This window comes from Takifugu rubripes, chromosome 20 (genome assembly GCF_901000725.2).
Source record: "Takifugu rubripes chromosome 20, fTakRub1.2, whole genome shotgun sequence".
Classification (NCBI taxonomy): Eukaryota; Metazoa; Chordata; class Actinopteri; order Tetraodontiformes; family Tetraodontidae; genus Takifugu; species Takifugu rubripes.
This window is the reverse complement of record NC_042304.1, coordinates 9,854,642-9,882,633: the sequence shown is the minus strand read 5'-3', so window position 1 is coordinate 9,882,633 and position 27,992 is coordinate 9,854,642. Positions and strand designations below refer to the sequence as shown.

General features: G+C 48.2%; 1 protein-coding gene across 1 annotated transcript; it reads left to right on the top strand.

Annotated features, from left to right (window-relative positions):
* p3h2 (prolyl 3-hydroxylase 2) lies at positions 1 to 27,873 on the top strand. The gene is made up of 15 exons (XM_003974261.3): positions 1 to 646; positions 20,190 to 20,342; positions 20,414 to 20,603; positions 21,432 to 21,563; positions 22,950 to 23,077; positions 24,511 to 24,600; positions 24,950 to 24,990; positions 25,074 to 25,159; positions 25,232 to 25,359; positions 25,437 to 25,532; positions 25,616 to 25,766; positions 25,940 to 26,057; positions 26,413 to 26,488; positions 26,677 to 26,817; positions 26,999 to 27,873. The coding sequence occupies exons 1-15, from the start codon at positions 230 to 232 to the stop codon at positions 27,089 to 27,091; spliced, it is 2,040 nt and encodes a 679-aa protein (XP_003974310.1). The 5' UTR covers positions 1 to 229; the 3' UTR covers positions 27,092 to 27,873.
* The last annotated feature ends 119 nt before the right edge of the window (positions 27,874 to 27,992 follow it).

Sequence of the window (27,992 nt, the reverse complement as noted above, 5' to 3'; positions counted from 1 at the left end):
TTCTGCCCATTCATGACTCCGAGGGGCGGAGTTACCGGAGTCAGACGGGGGTCATAACAAAATGTGTGTCCCCCGTCTGGAGCGGCATCATTTCCGCCCAGCTCCGGTGCCGTCTTCAACATCCACCGAGGAGTCTTTAAATGGACTCCACGCCGAGGCTCAGCTGATACCGCCGTGACTGACAGCCGCCTTCCTCTCCGCCCGTCGCTCCCCACAACCGAAGCGGAGGATGGAAGGAAACTTCTCGCCGGCTCGTCTCCTCTCCAAAGTCCTGCTCACAGCCCTGTTGACGACCTGCGTCGCTTTCCTGGAGCCGTTCGACCTCTTGTACGAGAACGCGGTGCAGGCGTTCTACGACAGCGACTACGACAATGTGGTGCGGTTCATGGAGGGAGCGCTGCGCAGCCACCGGGAGGTGCGCAGCACCCGGATACGGTGCCGGCTGAGGTGCCAGGACCAGCATCAGCTCGGACAGGTCTTCTCGGAGTCGCGTTTCTTCGATGCGGTCATCCGGAGAGCGGCGTGCATGGACGCGTGCGTGGAGAAGAAGCTGGGCTCGCAGTCCGTGCACAAAGTCAGCGAGGACGTCGTGCAGGATTTCAACCGGAGGATCCCCTACAACTACCTGCAGCTGGCTTATCAGAAGGTGAGGAGGGGGTGGGGGGGCAGCAGGTGAACTATGCAGGTAACAGGTCCCCGGGAGCCTGCTGATTTACTCTCTACCCGAGAGTCAACACTAATTACAGCGCCTTTAATCGTGGATACTCATTTAATTCCGATTTGATCTGACCTATTTTGATGCAAACAGGCGAAAACCAGATTTGTTATTGGAAGAGGTGATCGGGTGTGACTGAGGAGCGTTGTGCTGCAGGTGATGTTTGCGTGCGTGCGTGCGTGTCTTCTCCCTCATTACGTTTACCTGCCCCGCTATGGATGGAGCTGTTGGCTGTGCCCCGTACCTGCAGATGCTGACCCTAGAGAAGCTTCACAGCTAGATACTCACTTCCTGGTCAGAGGTTCTGGTGCCCCCTCCCTCAACCTCACCCTGTAGGGGGGGGGGGTCTCCATGGAGCTGAAGGAACTGACCTTCAGTAACGTCAGACTTCTTCTGTGTTTGTCTTTGAGTCAGCAGAGGGAAGAAGCGCACGCTCAGGTCTAGACACGAGCGCGGACGTCTTCGGAGCCGCTCACCTTGCTGCGAGAGCGTGTTCTGTCTGGAAGGGGGGGGGCAGAGCAGAGGTTCGCCCCTGTGTGCTAACATGTTGATGTAGTTATGAACTGAGCTCATGGCAGCGCATCAAGGCGCACTCAAGCTCGCCACAGGTGTGGAGGGGCGAGGAGAACGTGGGATCGCCCCCCCCCCCCCCCCCCTCTGCGTGAGTGTGTCCTCGCACGTGTCTGCGCTGGGGTACCTGCTGGTGTTTATGAAAATAAAATTCCTGCTGTATTTAACATTCCGCCATGACACCACCTCTGACATAAAGCTGCCATTGGCCCGTCAGGCGAGGCTCTACAGGCATGAACTGTTCTCCTTGACGGGGGCCGCACGTCCACAGCTCGGCCCTCATTTGGCCCCGCCAAATATTTTCCGGTCGCGGTCTGTTTGCTTTTCTAAAAAAAGCGCGCCGCGCCACCTCGGGTGGGTATTAAAAGGAGGCTTCTGTGGGGGCACCTGGGCGTGGCCCTCGCATCGGCAGCGAGCCGCGACGCTGGCAACCATCAAAGTCTGCTGAGCCGCCCTGGCTGGAGGGGGCAGCAGGAAAATATCAGACCAGCGGCCATTCTGGGGGGGGGGGTGCGATGCCCCCTCGCCGTTTCGGCGGCGCCATCTGAGCTAACGGGAGAGGCTGCTTCTCCTTGATGTGTTCAGGGAATGGGTGGGCTTTTTTTTAGGGGGGTGCACACCAATAACCCTCCTCCCTTTTCTCATTATGAAGATTGATCTGACAGGAGGTCGGGGCGCAATGGCGCAAGCCCCCTCTGGAATGTCGGAAGTTTCAATCCGCCGCCACGCGGACGTGACCGCTGGATGGTGGAGCGCCGGCCTCCTCGAATGTTTGCGTTTGCCGCACGTGTGGGAGTAAATCTTTGCCACGCCGGCGGCGCCGTTGTGTTGACGTTTCGCCCTGTTTTCCCCCTGTCCCCATTACCTTACATGCTCGCATACCTGCCACGTCGCCGCGCCTCCTCCTGGCTCCGAGGAGCAAGCGTGCGGCGCCGTGCTTCGCCCAGTTGGTGCTTGTGGCGCTCGGCGGTGCCAGAATCTTCTGCATGACTGGACTTGAGCATATAACCAACCACAGGAATGTGGAAGCACACTGAGGCCCTGCTCACTAACATTGTCCTCGCCCTCATTAATGATTAAAAGGCAGCAGGAGGGGGAGGAGGCCGGTTCAGGATCAGCAGGAAGGAGACCGTGGCAGGTCGCGGCACCGGGTCCGGTTTTGTGCCGAAACGCGGCGACCAGCAGAACTTGACGGGAGCCGAATCTGACACTCCTGAGAAAAAAATCCCATTTTCTTCCCTCCTTTTACGTTCACCCTGACGTACTCTTGGTTCCTAAAGAATGCAGCATCCCCTGTCACAAAAGGGAGGATTTGGACCTAAAGTTCTTTGTCTGGACCCGACCAGCTGGTTGTTGCCATGACATTCAGTGTGTGCATGCGCGCTGTAAAGCCGTGTGTGTCTTCCTGGTGTGTGTCATTAGACTCTGAAACTCCTGGGTGTTTGAATGCAAACCTCCTGGCTGCGATGGGGGGAAAAAGATGTTGCCAGGCATCTGCTCGGACTTGCGGCTGATGTGAACAGTTCCTTGGCTGCTGCAGAGGTTATCGTCTTAGTTTTGCTGTGGAATTTTCGTCAGTGCTGGCCGCAGGATTGAATATTTACACAAAGTGGATCTTCACACCTGAAAATAATGGTCCTTAGCCCGCATTATACCACTTTATGGAACTCCAAATAAGATTTTAATTCCAGGGTTGGCTTCTGACGACTTTAAAATAAACAGGGCTCAAGAAAAAAAGACAGTTTTGACATGTTCCACTGTGCCAAAATTCTATCCTGAGGAGGAATTTAAAACATTCAAGAGGGAATTTAGGAAGAAATCAAGCTTCAAGGACATCCTGTGGGTAAAAAAGGAACGTTTCATCATGAATGATCAACATCAGGGTCTGATTTTGATGAAGAATTCTCTCTGAAACATGCTAAGCTTCGTGGTTTGTCGCCGTTTGTATTTATTCTCCACAGTGTCACTTGGAACAGTTTACTAACCCGATTAAATTGTCGTCCCCAGGCCCTGTTAGTCAGTGGTGTGTGTCCTCAGTTCCTGAAGCCTGCGGTATTCCTCAGAAGTGATAATGATTCAGATTTGGTGGGCAGCTTGTCTGCCTCTTTGACCCCACAGCTGTTTCCTCTAAAATTCCATTAGCGTTGTGGATTGTTTATGCAGGCCCACTCTGCTGTCATCGGCCTGCGGGGCCCGTGGTGGCTCCGGAGTAACATCATATCACATATCAAAACACGCTGCATCAAAAAGGGCTCGGGCACGGCGAGAACATTCTTCACGCGTGGCTTGAAGGTCTTCTACAAACAGTCCGGGACAGATTTTCTCAATTTTTGCCTGATGAAAAGAGTCCAGTTCCACCGATGTGCTGCACATCAGCAAGCCTGACAGCTGGCACAGAGAATATAGTGCAGGAGGAGACATCCCCTCCCCCCCACACTCCCCATGCGCAGGAGTAATTCATGTCGGAGGCTTGGGGAGAATTTCCAGCCGTCATCCCCCGCCTGGCTCTGACCTGCATATCTTTGCAGTTACATTTCAGCCACAGAGGTTGTTCCCCACAGGCAGCCAAGTGGCGTTCCGGCTCACTCAAACAGTGGCGTTTAACCCGACCTTACGGCCAGCGCTGACCTGGCAGTGCCTCTGCATCTGCTTCTGGTCTCTCTGGCTAATAACGGTGCCTGGCGGCAGCGAGTCCTTCTCAGAGCAGCGCTGAGTGCCAGGAATTCGTCCGCGTGTCGATCTGCTGAGTCCTGCAGTTCTTAAAGGAACATAAATTTAAAACGTGCTCTGGTCTCTGTTCAGCGTGAGGTCAGGCCTCCAGATTCAGCATATGTTGAAACAGAATAGACAAAACCCTCTGGTCAGAAAAGCAGCCCGTTGTGTTCAGGGTCCTGGCCCAGACTGTCCCATCTGAGTGGCTGCAGCCTGGTCCTTCAATTCAATTAAGTCACTCACCGTTTTTTTAAATAGTGTCTTTAACTATGATGATCGTCTGGGCGCTGTACAGAAACCCAAAAAAACAACCACTTCAGTTTAGCTGGAAGAAACCTGGAGCAGGACCAGGCTCATTCGTGGGGACGCTCCCGCTGATGACCGGACAGTTAACGGGGGAGGACAAAGGGAGATAAGAGGCATCGTACACACAAATACACACGCACTCAGGCAGCCATTGCTGTCTTCACGGGCCAACGTGTCAGAGGCCGGCGCTTTGCAGGCCGTTACCCTTCTAGAGGAACCAGAGCACAACGTTCTCTCAGGAGATTTATGCCAGTACTCACGGGAGCTCTGTCCATAACCGTCACTGTAAGACTGAGAACTGCTGAAACCATGAGCGGACGAAATGAAACAAACGCCAGGAAATTGGGGGGTTCGCCCCGGGTGATCCAGGGTGAGCGGCTCACGCTGGTGAAGTGGCGGCAACGGTATAATGGTCAAAAATGCGTGTCCTTCAAATGCTTGCGCTGACGATCCTCTGGAAAGAATTTCGGGTCATTTTATAGGGCCCGATCAGACCTGAGTGCGTCCCTGAAGACTGACGTCAGCCTACAGCGCGTGTAGTTTACGCTCGCCTCTCTTTGCCAGTCGAGCAACTGAGAATCCGGAACATTTGGAAATGGAGTGCGCATAAAGCATCCTGAGGATTGTGACGTCGCCCGGAGAGACAGAAGAATGTAAACTGCTCTTGGACCCGGCGAGGAGGCGATGTTTCACCCCGCTGGCACACGCGCTCAATAAAGGAGGAAGCCTCACAGAAGTAATCGTATAATAGGTTCAGACAGGACCGCAAAACAATATAGGTCTCTTCTAGTGGTTCTGACAAACATTACAACGCTGCCAGTGGTTTGTTATTGAGAAAGATTATGGGGTGTCACGTCTGTTTTCTATAACTCTGTGGCGAGCGTTCAAAAATGTATTGTTTTTGTTCTGGAAGCTTGAGTGTTCCCCCCTTTTTGGTTCCTGTTTACGCTTGATTCAGGTCATGCTGATATTTATGAGGTTTCAGAAGGAAAGGAATGATGAATGTGCGTCTCAGTTCAAGCAAACGTCCCCGGCAATGGAAGCTCTTGTCTTGCATTGATGCTTCTATCTAAATGAAGGGTTAGGGTTAGGGTTAGATGCTCACATCTCCACATTGTTGTTTCCCATTTAAATGACCCATATCTGATTTTCCTCTCCGGATCTGGTTCTGTAAATCACATCAGAACTGTGTGATTCAGACCTGATTGGCTTTGATTATGAGGCAGTGGCCCATCAAAACCTCTTGGCTCTAAAGAATTGCGCTCAATAGTTGCTTTTTAATTGATATTTGGGGGAAAGAAGCAATCGAAAACCACTAAAAAGGAGCATATAACCTTATGTTGGAGATAAATGACACCATAAAGCGCTGAAGCTGCTTTGGAGTGTGAGGAACATCGTGTCATCTGCTGCTGCTGATGTAAACGATCTTCCCTTCTCTTTGCACTCTGGAATTTCCATTAGCGCAGGTATTTACTCGCATCTCAGTCACTCATGTGTTGTTGATCTTATCTGCGGCTCAGGAACAATGTGTCTGTTGTTCAAAGGCAGATCGCATCCCGTCGCTGTTGGGACACGTATGAAGCTAATGTCTCGCCTATTCGGCAGTCTCTCCACATGCCGGCGGGTGCTCGTAGACATTAGCCGCTGCGCCCTCTTCTCAGATCGGAGAAACGTAGCTTCTATTTGGCTTCCTCAGGTTTTCCATGTGTGGCCACAGAGCTGACGTATTCAGAGCCAGATGCTTCGTTTCAGGGTGTTTCCCAGGAAACTCTTGGACAGAAATCGGCCAGTGCCTGGCCCGTAAAAGTGGTTATGCTTAATTAGAGGTGTTTTGAGCATTAACACCTGTAATTAAACATTCACAAATGTTTTGCAGCGTTGTGGCCCGTGCTGGTGAGGGCGGGGCAACCTTTCTGCAGCATCAGCCCAACACAATCCAGGCCGGGTTCGAACATGCCTGTCAACTTTTGGACTTAGAAGTAGAATAGTTGAACCCAAAGTTGGCAAATAAGGTAAAGCTCCAGTTGCAGCCAAAGGGTAGGGTAGATTAAAATAGACGCACGGTGAGACAAAGGTGTAGAATTGTAGTCAGGATGTTTAAAGTTACAACTGAAGTTACTGTTGAGGATTCAACCTTAAACATTATACCTTATATTTGGTGGATGCTAGCTAATAGCATGCTGTTACCCTGATTATGACTGTCAAACAAACCAGTTAGTTCCCAGTTTTAATTGTTTAAATTGCATCTGCATCTGCACCGAATTTAATAGTTCATTGTTGTGGCTCGCATGAACAGAACCACACGGGAATAAGAAATTGAATTTCATCTTTTCTGTAGTGTTGAGGGATCGGGGATTTGTGGCCGGGTTTCTAAGCAGGGACACAAACAGAACCGGTGATGGTTTCTTTTCTGTGGGTATGTGGCAGCTCTTCATTAAAGAGTATTTTTACATGGTTGGAGCTGAGAGCTAATGAAGACCAAAACTCGTGTTTAGTGGTTGTTGTACTGTGGTCAAAGGAGTTTGAGTACAGTCGAGGCTTTGTAGTGCATTATGACATCACACTGATGTCAGACAGTAAACAACTCTTCTTTGTTACTCACAGTTTGAGTGGGAATTCACCCCATGTTTAAAATTCCAGGGTTACTCTAAAGTCTCAGCATTTTTACTTTTTTCCCTTTCTCCTGGCAACAAACCTTTCCTTATCAGCTCGTACTAGCAGCTGCACATTCAGAAACCTGTTGCTGTTTGGATAACGCTGTTTCTCCACCCCCCTCTTTCGCTTTCATTTGTTCCATGAGCTGTTCAGCGTCTACAGCCCCACTCGGTCTGGTTTACGGCCTGTGGGAGGCTCCAGCACAGGCTGGGTGTTGTGTTGTCACCATGGCAGCAACAGATCGTGGAATTTCTCTGTTTTTTGATTAAAAAGCGCAATTTTGTAATGTGAGAACATGGCTGGAATCAACACATGTAGTTCTTTCACCCATTTCTAATTATTGTGCATGTGCTCACACCTCTTGTCTGCGCTCCAGTAAACGGCTGCCAGCACAGATTTTCTTTGTTCCAACTTGAATGCATCTCCCAGGCTGCCTTTGCACGCTATCAGAATTAACCAGAATTTACCAAGCGGGCGAATGCTGGGTGTGGCATCGATGGATGGAGCTCTTCGCCTGCCAGGGAGCGCTCGTTTTCTGTCTCACAGTCTCTTGGTGGACGGTTTAATCGTTGTGGAGGAGTTTCAGGGAGTTTTAGTTGCTTAATTCTTAATTTCTGGGAATATGTGTTATATTCATATATATATATGTTGATGCTGATTGTAGCAGCCTTTCTGTCAGTGTGATGAACACAATTAAACTGCTGTAATACATAAAAACATCTGCTCCATCACAGAGGTGCATGTCGTTTTTGCTACATTCCACTTGCAGGCCTGGCCTGTTTATTACAGGTACTTTGAAAACAAGTCTTTATCCCCGTTCATCCTTGAAGCTCCAGTCAGAGCAGAGCAGCTGTTATTATCGTTTGTTGCACTAGCGGCACACAACAGTCGGCGCTTCTCTCTTGTGGCCTGTTCAGTGAAAGGTCAGGCACGCTCGTGCTTTGTGATTTTAGCATTTTCAAAATTACACAGGTTCTGTAAGCATGTCATTTAGGAGGATTTCGGTAGCCTCTGTGTGTCCCCGGGCCATCGGAACCGTCCTCCTTTACCGTGACGTGATGTGAGGAATGTGGCTTTCAGGTTTTATGACCGGGGGTATTTAAATTTCCAGCAATTATCCCCCCAGCATTAAACAGGGTGTCGATTGTGGCATGTGCTGGTGTCTGAGGACAGAGGGCCGCGGCGTTCGGAGCTAATGCGATCAACAGTCACCGGGTGCTGTGTCATGCGTCTGTCTGGGATGAAATGAGGCAGGAATGAGGCGAAAAATGAAGCTGGGTCCTTTCTCAGGGTCCCAGCATGAGCCAGCTGTGAACAGGGAGGAAATGAGGTCAGTTCCCTCTCTGGGAGTCACGTTTTTGGGGCCACCTCCTGCACACAGCAGCAGTGATGAGCGAGTTTCTTTTTTTAATCGTTTGCGTTGTTTTTTTGGACTTTTTCCTGACCCGATTGCTGGGGATTTCTACTCTTCCCCTCGGAAACATCCTGTTACCAGAGCAGTGACTCAGTGGAAATCCTGCCTTCACTGCCTGGACCTTTTCTCTGTACAGCTACACTTCAGTGATGTAGCTGTGACTCCCCCCGCCCACCATTTTTTTGATTTATTAAGTTGACAGAAAACAGAAGCACAAAGTTCTGCAATTATCATTCTAAAAAAGTCTGTCTGGACCAGTCGTGCCTCTCTATAGCTTTCCCAGCTGTGCGTGGGGTGACCGCTGGTCTAGACCCAAGGAAACAGATTTGCAGGGGGAAATTAATGCTTTTCTAAATCTAACCTGGAAAAACTGGAACAGTCCAGTCACGTTTGTACTTGAGCAAGAAGCTTCTACCTACATATAAAAATACTGAAAGCACTAAAAAAAAATATGAGTGCAAGATGTTAAATTCAGATGTATAAAAAAGGTGGAGAAGACATTTCCAGGTGCTTTTGGCTCCTACACGCAGGTGAAGTGCCTTTTTGGTCCGCTTTATTTGTAAAGGACGCTCCCAAAACACAAAAGTTTGTGTTTGCTGCACAGTGAGTTATGTATGAGACAAAAGGTGAAGAAAAACATAATAAGGGTTGAGAATAAAGGTTTAGAAAGCAATTTCAAAGGAATAACTAAAAAAAAGCCATAAAAAGCTGATAATAAAATAGAAATAAAAGACAAATGATAGCAGATATTACGCAACTGTTATGCTGGATTAAAAACCAAAGATTAAATGTAAGATTTGAGCTGTGATTTAACAGGAGGTAGGGTGGGGGCCTTTTATTCCTAATGGGAGGAGCTCAGGAGGAGCCACAGAAAAAGCGCGATCGCCTCGTTTATTTATACTGGATTCAAAGGTTTTACAGGTGAAATAGCATTTCCTGCTTTTTGACTGTTCTTCATATGTAACTTGGCCATTCACTGTCAGTAAAATGCCATGTTGGTAAATCTCTGGAAATAGATCCTCCCAACGTCGGCCGGATTCCTCTGGTGATCCCGACAGGCTCGTCTTTTTTTGCTGAACTTTCTCTGTTTGTCAGCTGAACGTTGGGGATGCTGAATCAAAGAGCTCTGTGGGGGATTTGCCTCTTGACTGAAATAAGTTCCTCCCAGAGCAAACGGACTGGGCATGGACCCTGGTACCGCTTGCACAAACACGACCATGCTTGGGTCACCTGTTCAGCCTTACACCTTTAAAAGCGTGTAGGGAAGTTTAATTCAGCTTTATGGTCAGTCTCAGGCCCGTGGAGCCGGCTGGATCTGCCACTCAGGCCTGCCTCCAACATCAACATCCACGCCGTTTGTGTCGTGTTTGCCGACTTCTTGTCTGAAAACCGGAGCCAAGTCGTGGCTGCCGCAGAGTTAAGAAACAGACGTGCTTAATCCTCCTCCTTCCTCGCAGACTTTAACTCTCAGGATGTCGAGCACGTGTCCGAGGACTGCGAGTCTGGAATTTAGAAATGATTATCAGATGAATTCATTTGCCAGCGTTGGGATGAAAGGAAGTAAAAGACCTTCAGGGGCAGTTTTATTTATTTATTTATTTATTTATTAACCTCCATCTCTGCCAACCCACGTCTGCACTGTTGAGCGGATGGAGATTTGCACCTTTCCAGACTGCACCAACAGAATAATTAGCTACACGGAGAGCTCTTCTCTGCAAGGACTAGTTTGTAAGTTTGTTGTGTACGTTTTGGCTGGAGCTGGTGGGTAAATGCCTGAGGCGTGCACACGTGCACCTTAGCAGGGCGTGCTGTTGTGACATTTACAGCGTGTCCAGTTTGACATTTACAGGTAATCTTGTTTTTTGTTTGTCTTTCACACTTTCCAACGTGCTGTTAGGGGAGACTTTTGGTTTTATCACCCGTGACCGCCGTAGCAACCGTTGCCAGGTGCATCGTCGGCCACCTGACAGCCGCGTTTCTGAGTATCTGAAGACAGGTATACAAATACGCTCCGCTGATACCAAGAGACACAGGAAGGTGCAGCAACGGCTCCATCAGAGCTGGTGGGGGTCACAATGACCCAGTCCTTACATATTTCAGTTTCTATGATAGCTTGGAGCAGAAAACACCAAGTATGAATCCAAGTGTAGGCATGTGAAGGTAAAGGGATGTTTCTGTATCATGTCGTCTTCATCCCGGTCTGGGTCGGAGGGGCCGCGCACTCGATTTTGCGCTGATCCACATGGACCAGATCCACATGTTGCATCTCTTCCCCCGGCCTGTCACCAAGGTCCACAGATCTATTTATTCATCAAGTCTCTTCTATTGTTAACTAAAAAGTTAATGGAGTCTAAGACGTGTCTGTTGTGACATATGAGAGGCAACAGACCTGATCCTCCTGATAATGGCTTCTACAAAAGCTTTTTCCCTCTTCTGTCCGTGTGAGGCGACGGAGCCACACAGCCGGTTTGTTCCTGTTTTTACTGTCCTCCTGTGGCACCAGTGTGGCCAGTCAGTCAGCCTTCGGTTCTAAAATAGACTCAAATATCCTCTTAAATTTCAGATTGATTGCTTTGTCTATATTTGGCTGAAGTGACTTTCCCTTTAGTGCCAGAGAGGCTGGGGTTGAGAGCCTGATGGAAATATTTGTGCAACTTTTAAAGATGGCAGTTTGGTCTGGACATGAACAACATCCACTCCGGACAATCACTCTATTTTGACTCTTTTTATTCCAATCTTATTCAAGCCAGCTGGTTTTTTTTATCCATCGTGAGATTTCTTGCTAAATCACCTCTTTAACCTTCCAGTTGCTGCTGGCTGCCAGCGTTTGAAACCATCAACTGTATCTTTGGTCTAATTTTAGGTGCAGGTGTAGGTCTGAAGGCCTCCAGGGAAGAACATTTCTGACCTTCTGAATACACTCGACACTTTTATTCCAGTTTCCACGTTCAAATCACCAACACTCATCTCCTCAGGGCACGTTTGATGGGGTGAGGCCTTCCAAAACATCACTTTTACCTCAGATTTTCCACACTTGAAAACATGCTACTATCAAGGATAAAGATGTGAAATTCCTCAGCCGGATTTTCCACAGCAGCGAGCCACACTGCTCAAATGAAAACAGATTCCTCAATTTTCAGACCAGATCAACAGTTTTGGGGGATATTTAGTCTGTTTGGTGGCCAGAACCGACCCTTGGGCTATTCTGTTCAGAACTGGCAACACAAACACAGACAATAAATGCTCCCATCCCACATGGAATAACTGCAATCATGCACAAATAAACAGGCATTCATCTTCTTCTTACTGCCACATGCTGGATTGGGGGGTGAAAACCTTTAATAACTTGAAATTACCAGGTCACTTTTTAGGTAATAATGCAGCATTTGCGAACTTTATATTTACTTCACTGGTGTCCTCTGATCCCATGTGACTTTACAGATAAAAACACTTTTACTTCGGGGGGGGGGGGGGGGGGGCAGACTCTTGGTGTGTGGCCTTACAGGATATTTTACAACAGGAAATACAATCTAAACAGCTTTATCAACAGACAAGCAAATACTGCGGGAGTGTAAACAGCCTGCCCACAGCTGGATCGGCTCCCTCCAGGGTTCTCCTGTTATTTTTTTCCCCTTTATATCACACTTGAAGGCTTCTGCCATTGGTTTCCTTTGTGCTGCCTGTGAGAACACAGCCCCTCCTAACTCGGCCCGATGCTCAGACTTTTACTCTGGCTTTAATTTGGCATGGAGTAAACACTTAACACACAGATTTGGAGACAAACAGTGCCAATTTGGATCCATTAGTCTTCACCCACGTGGCAAACGTGTGCTGCTGCAAGCGCATATTTGCCGTGTTACAAAGAACAATAGGGGACGGAGGTAAAGTGGAAGCAGCTTTTGTAATGGAGAGTGGAAATCTGGCCATATTTAAGTCCTGAAGGCGAAAGCACTCGGAGCGTATCACTACCGCCAGATTCGAGATGTTGAGTGGTTCTGCGTGTTCCCTAGTTAAGGATTAGCTAAGGTGAGGGGAAACTCTGGCTGCTCCCATGGGCCCCTCTGAGGTTGCTTAAACCGATGCATATGCATATTACATACAGGATCCAGAGCTTTACGCTTTGATTCATGTTGTCCAAACCCCACAGTTTTGACTACAGCCCTGCAGTCCTGCTCTGCCCTGTTATCAGCTGAACATATAGTCTCCTGTGTGTGGGCTGCTCTGGGTTATCTCACTGTCACTGCTCTCCGCTTCAATCACACCACAGCAAAACGCTTCAAGGCTAAAGGCAGAACCTGAAATGGGCTCTCCTCAGAGGTGACTGTTTGTTGAACGAGATTTTCCTGCTGTTGGGATCGACGCCCTCATCGGAGTTTTTATTGTAGCGGCCTCCAGCCACACGTCTTTGCCCCTCCGTCACTGCCTGAGAATGTGAGGCATTCTGGCTCCTGGGAAGTCTCACCTCGTCAGCCCATCTACCGAATCCCCGACCTGAGCCCAGTCCAGCTGCTCGCAGTCAGCATCTACCCAGAGCAGGAGCCCGTGCATCCACCTGGGCCCTAACTGTCGACGGTGAGAGGTGGACAGGAGCTGACTTGCCTACACATTTGCCTATTTTACACAATTCTTGTTTATCTGCAGGTCGAGTCAAACAGAAAATGTGTTTCTTTTGAAAGCAAAGACGAATCATTTGGATTTTTACCGCTGTGGAAAACATCTGCCGTCATACATCTGGGGGAGGTAGTGGGAGGGAAACACAAAACTTAACCTAAATCCCCCCGACCTCATGGGAAACGTCTGGAGATCAATATCACGTGGACAGAAGTGTGTGTGAGAGGGAATTCCAGTGAGCGTGCTGTGTGTCAAGCAGGTTAGATTGGTGTAATGTGACAGCATCAACGGGAGAGCATCATGTGTGTGAACAGAGCGCTAATCTGGAGGCGTCTGAAGAATCATGGTTCCTACTCACAGTTGCAGTCCTCCACATGACCTTGCAGACATGGAGGCAGGAGCACGAGGGGGACGAGGACTCTGGATCATGGGCTGGAAAATAAAAGTCAGGTGTAGCTTCTACAGCTAGTTTTTTATATCCCATCTCACTCAATTTTATCCTTTTACTTTATAAGACGTCTTTGCAAACTATAGCCTCAGGAAGGAGGCCAGAGGAGTCCTCTTGGCTGTTGACAGGATTTTATTAGCACGTGTTGATAGGCTATTGTCAGATCTCTTCTGTCTGATTTCTGCTGCTAGGGTGTATTTCCATTGTTGAAATTCTCTTACGTTCAATCTGATTTATAGCTCTGCCTGTAATTTCCAGCGACACCATGTAAACAACTTCATAGTTCCCCAGGAACGGACCCACCCCGTCCAACTCATTGTCCCCTTTGGACTTTTTGTCTCTTTGCTTCAGTGATAAGCTGCGTTGCTCGCTGTGAGACAAAGACAGAGGTCAGTGGTGGACGTTGAACACCGCCTCTGTGCCGCCACCAGCAGCTCAGGGCTAAAGAGCCTGAGCGTGCATTCTTCAGTGCTTTAGCTAATCCTTCAATAATGCAGGCTTCTCTTTTTCACTTTCTCGACCCTTGCCATTTTCTGAAGCATGCCTGGGGGGCTCTGCCTTCTCCGTGCGCTCATGGGGAGGCGGCTTGATTGATTGGCTGAAACTATTGGCCGGGACTCACCCTAACCCTTAAAGTTAGCCTTTAGAGAGAAAAAAGATGCATGTATCACCTCAGTGGAGAGCCGGATGAAACAGGAGAGGAACCTCGGGGCTGTTCTCCTTCCAACCAGGCCTACAATAGATCACACTCGCTGCCAGCTGATGATAACGACCTGTCATATTTAGGCAATATCCTGTTTTTAACTTCCCTTCGCACATCGGGGAGTGTTTCTAAGCATCCATCTTCAGCTCTCAGGGGCGCTACGCTATCAGAAAATCCCCCACAGCTGTTGCGTAACTCCTCGTCCTCTAAAAGCCCCCAATCACTACAACCCGACCGATTCCCGCATGAACAAATACACTTAATTTGTTTCTGCCTGCTGCCCCAACAGGTCACGAGCAAAGGCGTTGGATGAATGGCGCTATTGTGCGCACGCGGACACGCATCCCGCAGCCTTAAAAACACACACTTATCGCGACTCCTTATCGGGTTGAAGAGTGAACACTTTAAAAAATGCTTAGCCGACGTCACTGCGTGAGTCCCCCCGGAGTGGAAAAACTGAGCGCACCCACACAGTCACGTGAGAGGGTGACTCTTGACCCCTGTACATGAGCGGTCTGCCCATAAATGTTTCTCGTAATGTTCCTCACAGACAGGAAAGTCCCACCGTCTCTGGAGGTTTGCTGGGGAAGCAAAGTGAAGGGCTGCAACATTTTGAGTGGTTTGAACTGATGTTGTCTGCGCTGGGTCGCAGTTCACCAGTGAGAGATTTTAAAAGACCGGGTTGACTTCTACAACTTCACCAGCTGCGACTGCTCTGCTTGTCCGCCACGATTTTCCTTCGACATGCTTCACGTCCTTTGGACGCCATCGTGATCAAACGTGTCCAAATAAAGAGGGTCAGCTTTTATTAAAGGGTTCAGTGTAGATGCTCATTGCTGCGTATGTGAGCTACAGCATAAATGCAGCTATAAATCCACCTTCATTTGCAAGATTAAGGCCAGTGAACTGGGGAACTCATTTCCTGTCCACTGCTGGAAGACCTGAGGTCCATGCATGCATTTATTTATGGGAAACGGGGGAAACGCTCCCCAATTTTAGTGTAGATACCCAGCATGTGGAATCCAGTTCCATTCTATGCGCAACTTTTATACACACTCCATCCTCAGCAAAAACTGTTTCCAGTCCTAAAAAGGGTCCTTTGTGTCAAATGAAAATTGGGAAACTGCGGTATAAAAATAAGATGTAGGTCTGTGTTGTGTTTTCAGAACGTCCAGGTGGAGTGTGTGTAGCTTGTGTGTAGACTGTATTTTGGGCGGAGAACGTGAGAGGCTTCAGAGGTGATTTTCCACCCTGTCTGCATTAATAAAAACACGCACACCTTGTGTTTTCAAGGGTTCCGTACAAAGCCACCCTTGTGTGCGCAGAAAGTGTCCAGGAAGTGAGATCAGACATGGGGGGGGGGTGCAACAGTGGGCAAAAGATACAGTCGAAGATGCCTTGTTGGTGGTAGCAGACAGCAAACATACATACGTAGGGGGAGTAGCGTCTCCGTCTTGGCGCCCCTGCGGCTGGAGTAGAAATGGAGAAGATGGGTCATTTCCCTCTGCTGCCAGATGATGTCCGCTACGGTGCAGATGTACAGCAACCGCCTCACTTCATGTCTTCCAGCTTCCACCTTTATAATGAGCCGTGTTTTGATAACTAATAGCGCCTGTTTCATATTTTGGCTCCCTCATTCCCACAGTGGTCAGGTCTCATTTTCCGGCTTAATGAAAGCCAGCAGCTTTGCAGCACATGGCTTTGACACGCAAGACTAATCCGAAGCCGAGGCGCTCTCCTACACACAGCAGGCTTATTCTACCATTGTTTATTCTTGTATGCCGATGGAGGATGTATAGGAAACCTCACAGACGAGCGGCGGCACAGGGAGCGCCTTTTTCCGAGCCCGTCACCTCTCCCGCGTCTTCAAAGACTAATGAAAGAGGCTTTACAGCAGCGACAGTGGTCAGGGGGTTTTCAGGCATTCCTTTGACATTACCTTATAGGAGGAACTCGCCGTGGCCCAGGGTGCGGCAAGGACAAGGCAGAAAGGGGCCACTGTGCGTAGCTGTCGGCAGGACAGAGAGATGAGAGAAAGGAGGGGGAACAAGGGCAGCGAGGACGTCAAGATGGATAACTCTTACCCATGACATCATCGAGAGGAAACGCACCTTTTTACATGCAGGGTGTTCGTTAGCCTCGCCGAAGTAACGACGGCTGTGAAGGTGCAAACAGAAACACCAGTCAGAGTCCAGATTTTGTGTTAAAGTGCTATTTGATCCCACAGCAGAGCGAAAGCAAACCCTGGTCTGCTTCATGTTAATGGAGATTATGGCTCCACTAATCCGCACCTTCAGTGTACAGTGGAAACATTATGTGGCCTGTGTGTGTACAGTAAGCACACGCCGAGCACCTTTTTGTCCATCAGAGCTGCTGAGTCGATGAAACTTGGTCTGCACACGTGAAGGGAAGGCTAATTTGCCCGGACTGTAATGTTTCCCCACATACATCTTCACCAACTCGCCACTGCATTTTTGTCAGGTTCACTCGTGTGTTTGGACAAGTCCAGTCAAAAGAATTAATCTTAAAGACAAAATCTGCCCATGTCTGGCCAGACAGGGGTGGCCATATTTGGGATTTAGCGTCCAATATAAATACCGGTACTCTAAAACGGTCACGAGTTATTTTCCAGGCTTCCATGAATTCCTTGGAAGATCCTTGAATCGTCAATCAAAGCAATCCTAAGTGGCAGGAAGCAGCGATTCACTGAGACATCATCCACATTGGGAAAGTTTGTTGCCGTTGACGATAATTTACAACTGGCCGCGAAATAAAGTTGATGAAGAAGGGAGCCACTCTGTGAGCCAGCGTATTTTTGAGGCACAAACTTCTCATCCTTAAACATTAAAGGTGCTGAAATGTTTGAGTGCACCTGCTGCGTTTCCTGACCCACCAGACACATAATCACGAGGTTTACTCTTGTTTTTAGGGGCAAATCCTTAACAAATGCCTCAGGGGTAAATATTGGTTTCACTGGCAGTGGACTTGCTGTTCCTCTGCTGCTTTATGGAGCAAAATGACCTTTAAATAGGTAGAGCAGGGCTAATTACAGATGTTTATGTCCCAGCTATACAGGGAAAATGTCCATTAGCATTGATGCGCATCAATAAATATTTGTGCCTGGCTGGAACTTGTTAGATGACCAAATCCCTGAGGTGCTTCTATCTGGAGATGCCTCCTTAACATTCCTCGGACTGCTGGACCGTCCTGCACGCTGGGACATTCCCACTGCAGAAATACCTCCAATCATCCATATCAGTCATCCCAGCCTGAGAGCGGGACCCCTTCTCCTACAGGAACCGTTACTGGCTGTGTACCAGAGCTGTTATCGCACATGCAGATGTTTCATCTGGAATGCCTTCGATGCAGGAGGGACAGACTGTGCTGTACTGCTCTGCAGGTCAGAGATGATTGAAGGTGTTATTCAGGCCAGTATTTCCCCGCATGTGTGCAACAACAAAGCCCCCTCCCTGAATCCACCTGTGATGCAAAAGATAGAAATGAATTCAGTGCTGCTCTGACTAATTTTGGAGACATTTACTTACGTACAAATGGGTGCATAAAAAAGTAAATAAAGCAAACTTTGGAAGCCCTACTGGAGGTGTGAGAACCTCATCCAGCTGCACTGTACGACATTGGGTTTGGAGTGAAACACACTCCGCTCTGACCTCAGCAGCAGCTACACTGGCAGGTTGCAGTGAAAAGGGGCCAGAAAGTGACGGAATCCGTCTTGTGAAAGGTGATGGAAGTTTACAGTAGAGGTCACGCCCTGCGGGGACCCGGCTCAGCTCTGCGTGGTTGGTCTGGGACGTGTGAGTGGCGGGTGTGAATGTTGGCCTGTCGGTGTGGGCGAATTATAATAAATTGCAGGGCTCCAGAATAGCTGCGTGGTTAAAATACAGTTGACGCCTTCACACCAGCGCGGGCAGGCCTGACGCACGCCCGCCGTCCCCTCCTCACACAGGGAGGACTCTTGGAACCAGCTGCTCTTGTCCTGAGCACTGTATAATCTCAGGCTAAACCCATGATAGATTCTTGCTCATTCATCCTGAGGGAGGGGGAGGGGGGGGGGGTGCTTTAAATAATCCTATACGAGCACATGTTTTCACTTCACCATCTTTCAATACAGGCCTTGGATTTCCTGGAAACCTCCAGACTTTTATTTTTCCACGAGAAGTGAGAACAAGTGTCCGATAGTGCTCCTCCTGCAGATCAACCCTGGCAAAGATCTCAGACGGCACTGTTTATTCCTGAAGCCTTCTCTTAACGCCGCCTGTTATGCCAGTTTATCTCCTGACCGACAGCTCTGGCCCACGCTGGTCTCATTCATGTGGTAGATCTGGTCATGGCTGACAGAGAACTGTGACTTTGATTGATCTCATCAGAGCTTTAGAGACTCCACATCATTGGCCCTTTTTTCACCAACAGTTATAGGAACCTTTACTACTGGGAATCAGTGTTTTTGTTCCCCCAGCAACTCAAAGTTCCTGAAAATTCGTTCACTTTGATTGGATACTGTGGTTTGACCCACTGAGACGGATGTGTTCGGTTCTGCGGCTTCTTAGCGTCTCACTTCAGATTCTGCCCTCTACTAGGCACCTTTGGGAGGACGGTTTGGGGCTGGCGGAGGTTCCAGGTAATTTAATCAGGTTCTTTTTTAGTCTGCATTCAAAATGCCAAGTGAGTGTTAAAAGTTCCTGTGGTGGAAGAGCTGCTATTGTTGAACTAACCCGTCTGGGAACTGCTGCTATGCACAGATGTACGTGTTTATGATGATACGGCGACGCCACAACACCAGAAACACAAAGCAGAGATGGAGAGAAGAGCCCAAAACCCTGGATCGTTTTGTCTACATTTACCACAGAAGGTCCTTGTTCCACCTTATTCTTTCGTCTTGAGGCTGAATGAAACATGCCAACAGATAAACTAAAGATGTGAACACACCAAATCAAGCCTCCCTCCCAATGCTTTGTGGACATTTCATAGTTCATATTGAGCTACTGAAGATTTTGGCCTCAGAATGTCCACCTGGCTGTTTTCTTTCCTTCTTTCCGTCCACATGCAGGAGGCCTCACACTGACGTCCCTCGGACAGGACGGAATTGTGCCGATCCAGCTTTTAAAATCATAGATAGTGTGAATTCCTGAACTGTGACATCACAGAGCAGAGGGACGAGTGTTGAGAACCTCTGGGCCAGGCTTGTTTCTGGCTGACCTTCACAGCTGTCCGGACAGAAGCTGGGATCTGCTTCAGGTTTGCACCTGTTGGAAGCACGGAGGATTTAAATAACTGCTATCAGATGTTGCCGTGACGCTGAGGTCAAGTTGCTGCACCGTGGAATAAAGTGCTTCCAGCCCTCGATCCTAAACTCGGCGAATTCTGGATGATTTTTGTCTCCTTTATATGCCAAAAGAATTAAAATTGGCAGCCCGACTACAGTTTTATTCAAGTGTAGGAATTGGCTCCTTGTTATGGTTCAGATGGATGAACGTTGGCTGTTGAGCAAAACAGAATCATCTTTAATAGGATAAAATAGCATTTAATGGTGGACAGGTTTTGGACAGCTCTATTGTCATTTGTTGTTTAATCAGATGCTCCATTATCAACTTTGTCGCCACTTTATCACCTCCCAGCAGCGTCTCTTGTCCACCTTTTCCTTTTGGCCCCGGACCAAGGGAGTGTGGGCGTGTTTGTGTGTTTCAGAAAGTCTCCATTATTAAAGACGGCTGTCTGTAATGACAAGATTTGTGTGGGAACGGTGGTTTTTCTGTACTTTAAAGCCTAAATAAACCAAAGAGGTGCCAGGAATAGAAAAGGTTTCGGTGAACCCTCATATTTTCTGCTTGAGAGGCTTCAGGAGAACATCTGGAGGCTGATTTAAAGAAAATAAATAATTAAATAAATTTTAAAATCTTTAAAAGGTTTCACAGTGTGCATTATCTCCACAAGGTGTCGCTAAATCTAACTCACCGAGGAGAAACCCTGATACTGTCCTGAGATTGTGAGATCCTTTACTTTCTCTCCACCAACTCGGCTTTCCTCCGTCTCCCCTCAGCTGAAGCAGCCCGACAAGGCGGCGGCGGCGGCCCACACCTACTTCCAGGCCAACCCAGAACACGTGGAGATGGGCAAGAACCTGGAGCAGTACAAAGACCTGCAGGGTGTCCAGGAGGCCCACTTTGTGGACAGAGAGGCCCGGCCTCATCAGGTATTTCCGGGAATTTGGCAGGTTGACATTGGGGTTGCTGAACCTTCGTGATCTCCCGTCCTCCAACACAGCGCTCCTTCACGGCGGCAGTGAAGCTGTACGATAAAGGGGACTTTGAGGGTTCCATCGCTCTGTTTGAAGAGGCCCTGGTGGAGTATTACAAAGCAGACGTGGAATGTCGCGCTCTCTGCCAGTGGCCGCAGAAGTTCGAGGGCTACGACTACCTGCGCTACCGTTACAGCCTCTATGAAGTCATATCAGGTGAGACCCGGGAGCCTCCTACACCGTCACAGGTGTGTGTGTGTGTGTGGGGGGGGGGGGGTTATGGACATAAATCAGGCCTTTCCGCGCAGCAGCCAGTCATTAAACGGAGTTTGATTTCCAACATAAAAGCTCCAGTTGCGTAAACGCAGCAAAGAAGTGGCGTGTTTATATTTGACTTATAATCAGGGTGTTATTTTTCGCCACGCCAACAGCAGGAGACAGAGATTAAAGTTGATTAGTGCGGTGATTTAGTGAGCTGTGATTATTTCAATTTGGCAATAGATTTAACCCCTCGTGCGTGTGCGTGTGTGTGTGTGTGTGGGGGGGGGGGTTACTTTTTTCAACTCCTCTGAAAACTGAAACAACACACGTCCCTGCTGTTACCATGACAACAAGAGTGCTGCAGCTGCTCCTGTGACCTCACTGTCCATTAATGTTCACACACTTGGCCTTAATGCCAAACCAGCTTAACCTCAAATGAGAAAATAAGAAATCTGCCACTTAGTTTGCGATCAGCTACTTTTTGTTTCCACTGAACCATCTGAAAATCTACTTTGTGCAGTTTATACGTGCCAGTAACTTACGACAGGGGGGCGCTACTTCCTTCTGTTTATTTAACTGCTTGAAAATCAAGTTTATCCAAGACAAAAGCTGAATCAACTTAAACTGAGGTATGCTAGCAATTAGCAGCGTTGAATTATTATCTATAGCTAACCAGGCTAACAGTGTTAGCACTGCAGGTCTTTACATTTGCAACCTCAGTAATCTAAATCAGACGAGGCCAATATCAAACTTTCTTTGAGCAGAAATGTATCGTGTGTGCAGATCACTTCACTCAGGTTCTGCACTGCGAGCATGAGTGCGTCCGGGACCTCGCCACGCGGCCGGGCCGCCTCTCGCCAATGGAGAACTACCTGCCTCTGCACTACGACTACCTTCAGTTCGCCTACTTCCAGGGTAGGCACACACACACACACACACACACACACACACACACACACACACATGCTCACTAATTGGAATCAATCACCAGATCCACAGTGTCTGACAAGCATCCCTCTCTAATATGGGTGTATCCAGTGTTTGTGCCTCAAGTCTTCTGTTGACGAAAGATAAAATAAAGACGTTTCTGGCCCGACTACAAAGTGTTTAACAGCTGTGAGGTCACCGCGTTTTCTGTAATAAGCATGTGGATCTAATAAAGCCGGTCGATGATGGGTCGCACACAAACCCGCAGACAACGGGCTGATTCATAACAGCCTTTTTTAACTATGCGGCTGAAGTTAAAACACCTCACGGTTCCGTCTGATTTGCAGTCTTTTCACTCATTGCTGATGTTGGTCTCCGTGTAACGCCGCAGAGCTCCTCGTTGCCACGGAGATTCATGGGACAAAAATGTCTTTCATCAGGCCATTTTAATCAAAACAAGGCAAACGTGAATCCTCTGAGCAGCCGCCTCCACAGGAGAAGGTCGTGCTCGGGCTGCCTCAGAGCAACAAACACAACGAAGGTGTGCAAATACGGTACTGTGTGTGTGTGTGTGTGTGTGTGTGTGTGTGTGTGTGCGTGTGTGTGTGCGTGTGTGTGTGTGTGTGTGTGTGTGATCAGTACATAGAGGCTAGGTGTGTTAGCTGCTGACGTTTCCTCAACACATCCACAGTGATGTTTCGGTGTTTGACCCGGAAACACCGGGCCGGTACTGACCCGGGAACAGCTGATGGCAGCAGAAACGCTGTCTGACGCCAGGCCAAGACAGGAAGTCTTTGGGTAACCGTGTGCCTTTTATGAGCTGGTTAAGGGATTTTGCGTATACTCTGCAGCTGTGGTGTGTCAGAGAAACTGTTTTCAGGTGTGTGTGTGTGTGTGTGTGGGGGGGGGGGGGGGGGGGTGATCAGTACATAGAGGCTCTGGATCTGGGAGGACTGTGTGTTTGTACTGACTTTATGCATCTTGGATCTTGGTTGTGTGGTACTGGCTGTCTCTTTTGCTTAATTATCCCACTTCATTAACAAGATTTGTGTGTGTGTGTGTGTGCATGTTTGTGCCACAGTTTGAATTCCAATTTCATTACCATCATGGGACAAAAGGTCTTTCATCAAGATAGTGGAAAAACAGACACACAAACACACACACACACACGCACGCACACACACACACACACACACATTCCTTTATGAGGCCCGGTATTAACAGTCCCTTACCATAACCTTAACCTAAACCCATGTCTAACCTTGGCAGGTTAACCAGCCCAACTTTAACTTTATGCTGGTTAATACGGTGCAGGTTGGTGTCGCTGAACCCTTACCAAGACTTTTAAACCAGGCGTAACTTGTGTGTTCACAGTGGGCCGACTGGAGGAGGCGCTGCGCTCTGCTCTGTCCTATCTGCTGTTCCAAAAGGGGGAGGAGTTTGTGACGGAAAACGTGGCGTATTACAGGGAGGCGCTGGGCCACGATGGCGAGCCCAGAGAGGTCAGTACCTGCTGCCGACGGCTTGGCTTTTATGTCACGATGTCTCCGAGCCACGTGCGTGAATAACGCACCTTTTAAAGGGCCGTGTAACCGAGACGATAGATGCAGACTGTGGTGTGTGTTCAGTGTGTTTTGCTGAATTTCTTGGATGGATTTGCCACTCCTGGTTGGCAGCGCTGATGTTTTAGAGTTTGCTTTTCTCTTGTTCCGCTTCCAACCCAAATTCTGCTGCGTCGGTGGTGTTTCAGAAGCCATTTCCTCCCCTCAGTCTTGGGATTTTATAACTGAAACACTGCGAGCGACAGAAAATGAACTCTTCCATTCATCCACTGCATAATGAGAATTGAACCGTTTACACAGCCTCCCTGGCGAGGCCCCCGTCGTGGTCCTGGGAACACGTGACCTGACATTACTGCAGGTTTCAGCTCACACCTGTGTTTTCCAGCTCTTTGTTTACATTCCTCCCGTCAGTTTACCAGGCAGTCATTGCTCGGCACGTCGCCTCTCCTCTCCCGCTCCAGCCTCAGGGAGCTCGTTGGCCACAGCCTGAGGGAAAGTGGTGTCAGAGCACCCGCAGAGGGGCACCGAACAAGTCGCCAATTGTATGAAAGGCGGTCCGGCAGGCGGTTCCTCTTTAAACGCCGAGCCGTCATCATCATCCTCAGCTATGACTTCACTTCCTGTGGACGCACGCCACCCCTCTGGCCGTGCCTGTTTTGTGTTGAGTCACGAACTTTTACATTTATTTCACCTCTGTCAATGGAATTTATGTATGTATGTGCCCTCAAGACTGTCTCCAGGCTCCATCTGTTAACGTGCACACCAATAATGGGGGGAGGGTGTTGTCATTATGCAGATGTTATTTGCAGCCTATTATCTTTAAATGATTATAGGATGTCTAGCGGGGGATTATGCTACCCAACCTAAGTTAAACCAGTCTAACCAGGCCTTCTGGTCAGACCTACCGCAGCCCTTCACTATTAGCTCATAGTGTCATTAAATATAATAAAGGTACGCTGGTTTATTTTTGAGGGCTGTAGCGAAGCCGGCAGATTTGCTTGGTACCTGCCTGTATTTTATCCTCTCAGTTGGAAATGGTCTGTTGTTATGATTGTTGGCCTCTGAAGTGTTTTCTCTCATCAGTTTATGTTACACCTCACCGGCGTTATTACCACACTTGACCCGAGAGGGAGCTGCCTTCCTTTAAAACCATATTCCTGCGTCACTCAGGGAGCCGCAGTAAAACTGTCACCAGACAGAGATGGCTCACGGCTCGCACGCTCCATTAGCGTCGGCAATGAGGCGCAGCGAGAGGAGAGGGAGAGATGTTTCCTTTCTGTGCTTCAATGCACGAAAGGTCTTTACTTCCTTCACTGTTCTGTCAGGAAAGGATCGGCCTCGCTTCTCTCTGACAAACCTTTTTATGCTCACAGGAAGCTGTGTGGTACCTCCGGAGGCACAAGCAGGAACTGGAGCTCCTCCTGATCGGCAGTGGAACCATGGGTGTGGAATTCACTGAAGGGGTAATGGAACACGACTTTCTTTACTTTTATGTGTAGCTATAAAGCAGCCTCTAAGGGCTCACTGACAGACCGGTGCCCTTTAATTCTGTGAAACTGGAAGGAAAACGGTGCCATTTAAAAGGTACTTATTTATAAGCCAGTCCAGATGTTGCTAATAAAGAGCAGATCTGCTGGATGTGGTAACTGGTCCAGTTCTCTCTGACTGGGGCAGAGCAGGGTAACAGGTGTCTGGCACGGATTTGACACACTGTTTTCTCTGTAAACAGCGACACCCTGTGGCCAAAACCGAATAGTGCAACGTTATTTTGCATTGTTACGTCACTTATATATTTATTTTCCTTTTTTGTAGAATTATTGGAGCAGCACAGGGGGAAGAGACGACTACTCACGGTGAGGTTAAACACCAATTGGTTCTCATTTCTCTGAGGTGATCTACACATGTTAAACGCGTATTCTCTGTCATGCTCCTTCAGGATTCCCTCCAGTACAGACGGCTGGATGGAGTATGTTCCTATCTCAGAGAAGAAGAAAGTCAGGGCCGTCGCTCAGCTCAGAGAAGGCAAGCGGCGGCAAGAAAGTGGTCACAGTCGGCGTGATCTGTGTTTGTGACTGTGCTCCCTGGTGTGTGAAGGTGGTCCCCTGCTGTATGACGGCGTGCAGCTGGTGCAGAACTCTGCAGCCTTGAACGGGACCCAGCGAGTGCTGCTGGATCAAGTGATAACCCGAGAGGAGTGTTCGGCACTTAAACACCTGGCACACGTGCGGCCCTCTCACTCACCAGTCTTTGGTGTTTTAATCTTATTTGTAACCTCAAAATGTGTCCTTTGCCCTGTCAGGCTGTCACCGTAGCAGGAGACGGTTACAGAGGGAGGATGTCTCCTCACACTCCAAATGAAAAGTTTGAAGGAGCCACTGTTCTCAAAACCTTACAGGTACACTCCTCGCTAGAGAAACAACCTTTTTAAAAAAAACCAAAACAGCAGCATCGATTCACTGCATGACTGTGTTCCTGCAGTACGGCTACGAGGGCAGAGTGCCCATGAGCAGCGCACGCCTGTTCTATGACATCAGCGAGCGTGCGAGGCGAATCATTGAGTCTTACTTCCTGCTCAACTCCACCCTCCACTTCTCCTACACGCACCTGGTGTGCCGGACAGCCATCACAGGTCACACCCAAACACCAACGCCCTTTGTTTTCTGTCACATGAGTGAAAAAAAGGTCATTTTCAGTGGATTTGCAGCACATAAGAGGGATAGTTTAGTGTAAACAACACAGGGACACGCAGGAACGTTCATGTTTACTGTGCCACCAGGCTGATTCTGACTCGTGTGTCCACAGGCCAGCAGGACCACAGAAGTGACCTGAGTCATCCCATCCACGCCGACAACTGTCTGCTCGACCCCGAGGCCAACGAGTGCTGGAAAGAGCCTCCAGCATACACATACAGAGACTACAGGTAGGTTCTTTATCACCAGTTTAATAGCGTGAAAAATCACAGCTTTACTTCAAATTTGTCCAGATTTCCTGTGCCTATTTTCTTTGATTACAAAAACATATTATGCTAGACAGGTTTGGCTGATTCCAGCTCTATAAATGACCCTCGAGCACCGCCTAGTGGCAGATGGTCTCAATTACATCAGCTGCAACTTATTTACGCTTTTATTGACTAATTTATAGAAAATTGACCCCTTCATGCTGCTGATTGTACTTTACCTCATATGTTAAATTCTTTGTTTATGAATTGTACCTTTAATTTCACTAAACTATCCTTGGAAATGATCATTTATGCTTTTGTTTCTATTTCTTCTCAGTGCACTGTTATATCTCAATGGAGATTTTGAAGGTGGGGAATTCATATTCACAGAAATGGATGCCAAAACAGTCACGGTGAGACTTCTCTAATGTTTCTGCCCACAAATAAACCGACAGGAGCAGACACTCAACATGTCATACACACACACATTCACATGAGTGTTAGTCAGCCTGCTACTTTAGCCAGCAGGACTCATGCAAGGGGTGCGTACAGTACACTCCTGTTACAGTCCTGACTCTGCTCCCTGATGTTTCCTCTCCAGGCGTCAGTGAAGCCCAAGTGCGGCAGGATGGTGGGTTTCTCATCAGGAGGTGAAAATCCACACGGGGTGAGAGCCGTCACCAAAGGACAGAGGTGTGCTGTCGCTTTGTGGTTCACTCTGGACCCACTCTTCAGAGAACTGGTAAAACAAATCTCTGAGACTGTGTAATAATAATTCTTTGGTGAGGTTTTGCTTTATTAAATGATGTGGCTGTAACTCGCGTGTGTGTAACTTGTGCGTTAGCATCCGATCCCCGCCCCACAGATGTGTGGCGACTTTACTCATGATTATTCTGAGAATCGCCTGTTTCCTGATGTTCCAGGAGAGGCTGCAGGCGGACGAGGTGATCCAGGCTTTGGACACGCAGGCTGTGTGGGGTCAGAGCCTCAGCATCAACCCTAAAGATGAACTCTAAACCAGCCTCAGCCCCCTCCCCACCTTCTCCCTCCAGACTCTTCTACATGTTTTTAACTATTTATTGAAACGACCTTTGGATCAGAACAAGCCAGTGTTTGTACTGTTGTTTTAGGGGTTTCTTTTTAATGTTTTTGAACATGCCAGTATTTTGAGTTCTCCTCTGGTTCATAGTTCTTTCCTTCTGGTGACAGATGATATTAGGGACACATTTCACTGACTGACTGAGGCCAAAGAGTCATTATTTTTCTCCTTCACTGCACAGGATAGTCCAGAAAATTACATCACAACTTTAATTTATGAGGTCAGTCGTCATGAACCATGTTCAGAGCTCATTCTCGAAACGTATTTCTAACATTATACTACTCTTTTTTTATGTGGAGCGCCAGTTTGAAAGTATTTTTCCACTTTTGCTTGTGCTGTTGGTGCGATCACGCCTCGCACCCTCAGCTCCGAGCACACAGCAGAATCCTGACTCACTGTGTATGTGACAATAGTTGACTTTTAATTTATGTTTAATAACAGACGGCTGCCGCCGCCGCTGTCTGCATTTATTATGTGGAACTTTTATTCATAAAAGATGTCAGTTGTTCCTGTTTCAAGGAATCATGCACTGTAAATCTATATTTTTGTTGTTTTTAAGGGTTAATTTGCTAACTGGAGAGTAAAGGCCTGTCATTTCACCAGGTTAGCCACTCTTGTTTCACTGCTATTTAATTGAAATGCTGTAGAACACAAAGGTTCTGTTGTGTGTGTCCGTAAATTAAAGGATTTCACATCAAAGCAGGCGTTTAGAATTTTTTCCCATTCAACATGGGGGAAAAAAGCTTTTTTTTTTATTAAATGTGTTTTGATAAGTGCACTGTTTTATTTTTTTTTAAATTAATGTAATACAGATTAAT